The 6,588-nt window shown below is 39.7% G+C and overlaps 1 protein-coding gene across 1 annotated transcript; it reads left to right on the top strand.

Moving 5' to 3' along the window:
- The first annotated feature begins 3,972 nt into the window (after nucleotides 1-3,972).
- Nucleotides 3,973-5,316, top strand: LOC119511632 (olfactory receptor 4B1-like). Its single transcript, XM_037806136.1, has 2 exons — nucleotides 3,973-3,983; nucleotides 4,398-5,316. Exons 1-2 carry the CDS (start codon nucleotides 3,973-3,975, stop codon nucleotides 5,314-5,316), a joined length of 930 nt encoding a protein of 309 aa, XP_037662064.1.
- The last annotated feature ends 1,272 nt before the right edge of the window (nucleotides 5,317-6,588 follow it).

Genomic DNA, 6,588 nt, shown 5'->3' with positions numbered 1-6,588 from the left:
CCCACTTTAACTTTTATACCCTGTGTCATCTTTAATCCATGATCATTGGGGTGAGGTTTTCTTTGGGGAGATCCTGGGGGGAAAAGCAAGTAGTTTGTTAGTTACTGTCTCTATCCTGAGCAAGTGTGAAAGAAAAGCAAAGAGAAAGATAACAAAACTCTAGGATTTCTGAGCTAATAATTGCTGCCATTTATAGAAAGCTTCTTATTCTCCAGGAAATCCTAAGTGCTTTATATGTTTTACCTCACATCTAATTCCTGCAACAACCATGTCAAGTATAAGCTATACCCCATTCAAAAAATGTGAGAAAATCTGTTCTCAAGGACATATGGTATGTGGGTAGTAGAGGTAAGAGTTGGGTCTGACGGCCATGCTCACCCTCTGACCATAACTCTAAACCCATCTCTGAGCAGTTGAAAGTGAACTTGAACTTGACCAGGTAATCTAGTTTTGGTTTCCTTAGTCAGTCCTTCCAGGCTTTGTGCTGCTGGTACTATTTGTTCCACTAAAGGCAGATCACTTGCTCATCTGAAATTTATCACCTCCTTCCTTTTACTATGATCCCAAGAAAGCACCTGGTATAATTATATAAATTTTCATAATGGATTTTTTGTTTGTTTTTGAAAATACATATCATGTGGTACTCTGTGGTAACTTTCTCAACATAATATGTCTGATATGATCTATGCATGTGTGTGTGTGTATAAGAAATTTTTCATTAAGTGAGAATGGACAATTCATGTCCAAGTAACACTGGACAATTCAGAGAAGAAAAAATGTCTGACATGAGATGTAACTATTTTGAGGACCTATTCCCTCAAGCTCCTGGAAAATAATCTATGAAGCAGAAAAAAATACTTCAGTTGCAAAGTTTTAGCATGTATGGATTTGACTCAGTGCAGTAAAATGTCCATTTCCGAAATAACAAAAATCCAGATTATTCACAGCTTTACATAGTGGGTGAGATCCCAAGTTATATGAAGTCAACAGAGTTTGAATGGAAAATGTAGGCATGTAGTTTTAAAGAATCTAGTTCTTTCTTATCAGTCTACTGTTAATCCATTGCTCATCTACTAAGAGTCTATAAACATACTGAGAAACAACTGTAGAATTAACACTTAGGTGCTATGGGATTTGAGGGAGTAACAAACAGACTCTCGTTGTGAAGAAAAACAGTAACACAAAACCATACTGAGCAATAAAATTAGAAATAAAGTGTGATGAATTGTTTCCACTTGAGGAAGAAGATGTTCTTCATTTCTTCATTTTAAAAATTCAATTCAGTTATACCTATTGAACATTTACTGTGTGCCTTGTTCATACAAGAGATGAGTAAGGTAGGCATGGGAAACAGATACAGAAAAAGTAATTACAATAAAATATGCTTTCTACTCCAGTAGGAAGATGTGAAAAGCATGGAGTATGTGTTGACTGGGAGTGGAGTGATGGATGGTGCTTAATCTCAGAATTGAAGGAAGAATAAAAGGTCATTAGAAGGCAAGTTGTGCACACCAAGTGGATGAAAGAGCATCAGAAAATGCATGAAAGTGAGAGAGTGAGGTGGGAGAATGACACATAGTTGAGAATGGATGGCGTATAGGTTCTAGGTGAGTGATGGCAAGTGAAGCTGGTACGAGGTCTTATATGCCATGTTAATGATACTGGACTTAATCTTGTAGAGAATATGAGAGTATTGATGGATTTCAAGGCAATGCATGACTTGATCAGATTTGCGTTCAAGAAGTATAATAATTATCATAGGTTACATTCATTAAGGGCTTATGAAGAGCTGAACTGTATGCCTTATTGCAATGAACAGAAAGATCATGTAATTAATTTCCATGTTGACAGCAGAGCTAAATGAATGAGAGTTGAAGCAATCAGGGAATGTTTTCTAGACAACAGACATTACCGAGTTGGTAGGTGTTGAAGCAAGAGGCAAAGATGGGTGGGTTCACCAGTTTATGTGAAAAATAAGAGGCATGCCATTATGTTGGTAATCAACTTGTATTTATGACTGTGAGGAGACCCCTGAATAGAACTGAGGTTGAGTGTGGTTGCTCAGTGGACACTGAGGTTGTTTTAAGGGGGCTGGGAAAGTATTGTGGAAGGTCTTAAAGGTCGGGTAGAGGAGGACGTCAGTCCTGATTGCCAGGCATCAGGGGTACAGTGGGGATTACTGAGTGACCCTGAGGGAAACTCAGGAGATTTATAGCTCCAATGTGCAGGATAAATGTGGGGGTGAAGGCTGGGGCCACCTGGAGACAGATGGAGCAGGTAAATGCTGTAGCAATCCTCGCAGAGGCTTATTGTCCTATTTCAGGTTGGTTGCTGTAGGAAGACAGAAGAAGAAAGGGGTAAAATCAACAGGCTGTGGAGATTGTGTAAATATAGGAGGTGGAGGAGAGTCATGAGTTAGAAGGGAATCTAAAATGTCAAGCCTTAGGGAGGAGGAGAATGATGATGCTGTGGGAAGACCCAGGATTGACAGAGGTTTCATTAGGTCACTCTTGCAAGAGATAATGATAGATTCCCCAATTCAGTTTCACCAACTTCAGCTCTCACCTCTTTCCAAATACCTGCCATGGGTGGAGGAGGAAAGGGAGATAAGAGACTCATTCTCCCTTCTGTATCTAGTCTTTCATTTTTCAGTTTGTGGGACTTAATTATTTGCATTAACTTGGGGTTTCTGTATCACTCCCACTACTTCCTGAGAAAGCATAATGAATCTGGAGCAGTTTTTGTACAGGTCATGGGAATTGATGCCATTTCTCCAAGGCTAACACCTTTTTCCTCTGGCTGAGGGTTGCTAACTTCACCTTCCCTTCCCTTTAGATTGACCTGGGTTTCAGCCTTGGCTCAACCACTCACAAGTTCTGTTTCTTTGGGCAATTTAATTAACCTCTCTGAACTTCAGTTTCCTCATGTCTCAATTCTCTACCTGAATGTGGAAGAAATAAAGAAGGGGATGATTATACAGTGCTTACATGGCCCAGCATAGAGTAGAAGCTGAATAAAGGGCAGCAGCATCTGAGGTTATGTGTTGGGGTGACTGAAAATGCTGGACATGTGCTAACCACAAGCTTTTTTTCCTTCAGGTACCTGACTCTTTCCTGGACTTCTTGGGTTGTTTTAGATGCCTCCTTTGTTTGTGTTCCTTGGAACCAGTAAGTGAGCCCCATTTTGCCTTGTTTCTCTCCTGCTGCTCTTTGGTGTCCTAATTCTGGGCTATGCCATCTTAGTGAGGATTCTCACAGCAGATTTTCATTCTATATATCTTCTCAGATTTTCACTATGAGGGAAATTTGGGGGTGGGGTGGTATTTAGTCTATTTTGCAGATGAAGGCACAAGTAGAAGAAAGTAAGAATAAGGGGATAAAGAGATTTGAAGTAGTCTTAAAAGCAGAGAAAATCTCGAGACCTTTCTCTTGCTCATTTCCCAAGTGTGGTCTTTAATCCCACGAAGTTGTCTGCTCCCTTGAGAGTAAAGGCCACTTTATGTTTCTTCTTTCACATTTCCTGGTTCATGTTGGAACATGGGAGGGCCTTATAAAACATTTGGTTCAAGGAACTGCATTAAAATAAATCCTCAACTCCTACTACCAAAAGTGTTTGCCCATCTCCAGCAAATTTTTATATATAATAAGCAAACCTATGAATACCCATGTATTATGTTGAAACTATTTGAGAGTGTGCTATACCCCTTGCAGATGTTTATTTTAACTCTCATATGCCAGCATTTTTCTCAAATTATTTGTAAAAATTCATGAAGCTGTGTGGTGCTTTGAAGTCATAGGGCCTGTGAGAATTCAGAAACCAGTGATTCAAGTAAGACAAATATCCAAGCAACTCTTTAGAATGGTAGATACATCAATGAAAATAGCATTCCTGAGGGATTAGAGGAAGGAGGGATTTAGGAGCAGATCACTTGAGAATTTCTTAATGCAAAAGCATGATGAGGAAACACTGAGAATGGAAGAAATGTTAGCAACTAATATGGATGTTTATTAGTGCTGAAATGGTAATTATTATTTGTCATTGTGGTGTACTTGTATTAACATACAAGTTGGAAAAAATTATCTGATTGTAGTTCTGGGTCCACTCCTTACCAAGAGGCTAGGCTAATTCACAACTTTTGACGGTCTTATTTTTCTTCCTTGTAATGTGGGGACCATGGAATTTTTGTGATGTTGTTTGAATAGTGTCTTGCATGTAATAGGCTATTGAGTTCTGAATGATTAATTTACTATATGACTATACAAAAAAAATACACTTGTGAGAGTTTTCTATAATCTTCTAATGCTAAACAAACATGGGAGATTGGTGTTACGATTGCATTTGTTTTCTCACAGGGCTCTTCTTTGAGATCACCTTCCTCATATGGAATTCATGGCCAGTACAAATGTGACTGAGTTCATTTTTACTGGCCTTTTCCAGGATCCAGAGGTGCAGAGAGTCTGCTTTGTGGTGTTTCTTCTCGTGTACCTGGCCACAGTGGTGGGCAATGGCCTCATCGTCCTCATAGTCAGCATCAGCAAGAGTCTGAAGACCCCCATGTACTTCTTCCTTAGCTTCCTGTCCCTGGTGGAGATCAGTTACTCCTCTACAATTGTCCCCAAATTCATTACAGACTTACTTGCCACGATCAAGTCCATTTCCCTGGAGGGTTGTCTGGCTCAGTTGTTCTTCTTCCACTTCCTTGGGGTCACTGAGATCCTTTTGCTAGTGGTGATGGCTTATGACCGCTATGTGGCCATCTGCAAGCCTCTTCATTACATGACCATTATGAGCCGTCAACTGTGTCATGTACTAGTTGCTGGTTCCTGGATGGGGGGCTTTTTACACTCCATGATTCAGATTCTCATCACCATCCAATTGCCCTTCTGTGGCCCCAATGTGATTGACCACTACTTTTGTGACCTCCAGCCATTATTCAAGCTTGCATGCACTGACACTTTTGTTGTGGGGGTTATTGTGTTTGCCAACAGTGGCTTATTCTCTGTCTGCTCCTTCCTCATCTTGGTGTCCTCCTATATGGTCATCTTGGTCAACTTGAGGAACCATTCTGCAGAGGGGAGGCGCAAAGCCCTCTCCACCTGTGCCTCCCACATCACAGTGGTCATGTTGTTCTTTGGACCTGCCATCTTCCTCTACATGCGGCCATCCTCTACCTTCACTGAGGACAAACTGGTGGCTGTGTTCTACACAGTGATCACCCCCATGTTGAACCCCATCATCTACAAACTCAGAAATGCAGAGGTGAAAAATGCCATATGGAGGTTGTGGGGTAAGAAAGTGAACTTGGGGATACAGTGAAAATGAGAAAGTCATAAATCAAATTTATGTCTGATTGTTCTATACTCTTCAGATGGATTTTAAATTAAGTAGGACTTTCAAAACTATAGAAACATATGTAGAAGAACCCAATATTACTAATACTGTGATTTTTCTTAGTAATTAATTAAAGATTCCTTATTAATCTGGTCCAAATATAGAGGTCATGCTTTCTTGATGAATCTTAAGAAACTTGGTTGGCTCCATGATATCACCAATGTCATGGGTTTGACTAATATGAAAACTAAACCAAGTTCAAATGCAAAGAAGAACCTTTTGACCAATATTTTTGTAGGTTAAAATCCCTCCTTAATCTCTTGTTCTTGTGTCCATAGTTCATTTCTTACTCCCTTTCTGCCCTCTCCCCTTCCTCCTTTCCTTCCTTTTTCCTTTCTTCTTTCCTCCCTTCCTTCATCTCCAGTTTGTTCAACTCCCTCATGATAAAAATTTTTATTTTAATAAAAAGGAAAACAACAAGAGGGATTATCAGGGGGATTTTTTCAAAGGGAGTGTACCAATCTGATACTGCTTCCAATATTCTCTAAAAATTGCATCCAGGGATTTTTGTATTTTTCTGGGCGATTTCATCTATTCTGACATGTTGGCACAAAAGATAGTTGTTAAATATCTCTGGGCTTTCTCACCATGTTTAGCATCCATAAATGAAACTAATGTCAAAATGATATAGATTGTTCCTATCAATAGAGACAGATCAATGAAATATTTTAACAAGAAGATCATTGCTAATCCTGTCCAGATGTAAGAAAATACAGAATCCTAGTAATGCTTATAAAACCTAACTTGAAAAGTGAAGTGGAGAGAAATACTAAGTATGTTTCTACTCCAGAACTCTTCCGCTTATTGTGTGCGGCCATGCAAAGTCCAGTTCTTTTAATTCCTATTAATATTTATTGGTGAAAAGTAATGAGATGGTCTGTGTCTCACTGTTGCTGCTCCTCGCTCCTCTTAAGATCTCTACTGCATACCACTGTCCCAAGTCATTGTGAGCAATTTAGGGTATATTGTATAATTGGTCCCTTTGTTCTGCTTTTAAAAGGCTGGACTTTAGTGCAAAGAATGTGGGGTTGTATTTAGATGCTGGTTTTGAATTTGCTCTCGATCCCTCCACCTCTCCTTTAGGATCAGATGACACAATGCAGGTGGTTCCCTGGGAGAGATGGAGCATGTGGCTGGCTGGTGGGCATAAGATCCTTTCCCCTTTCTCCTGTTGGTACTGATTGAAGGTATAGGTGA

The sequence above is a fragment of the Choloepus didactylus genome, chromosome 16, assembly GCF_015220235.1.
Source record: "Choloepus didactylus isolate mChoDid1 chromosome 16, mChoDid1.pri, whole genome shotgun sequence".
Lineage (NCBI taxonomy): Eukaryota > Metazoa > Chordata > Mammalia > Pilosa > Megalonychidae > Choloepus > Choloepus didactylus.
The sequence above is the reverse complement of the archived record's forward strand: the minus strand, read 5'-3'. Positions and strand labels throughout refer to the sequence as shown.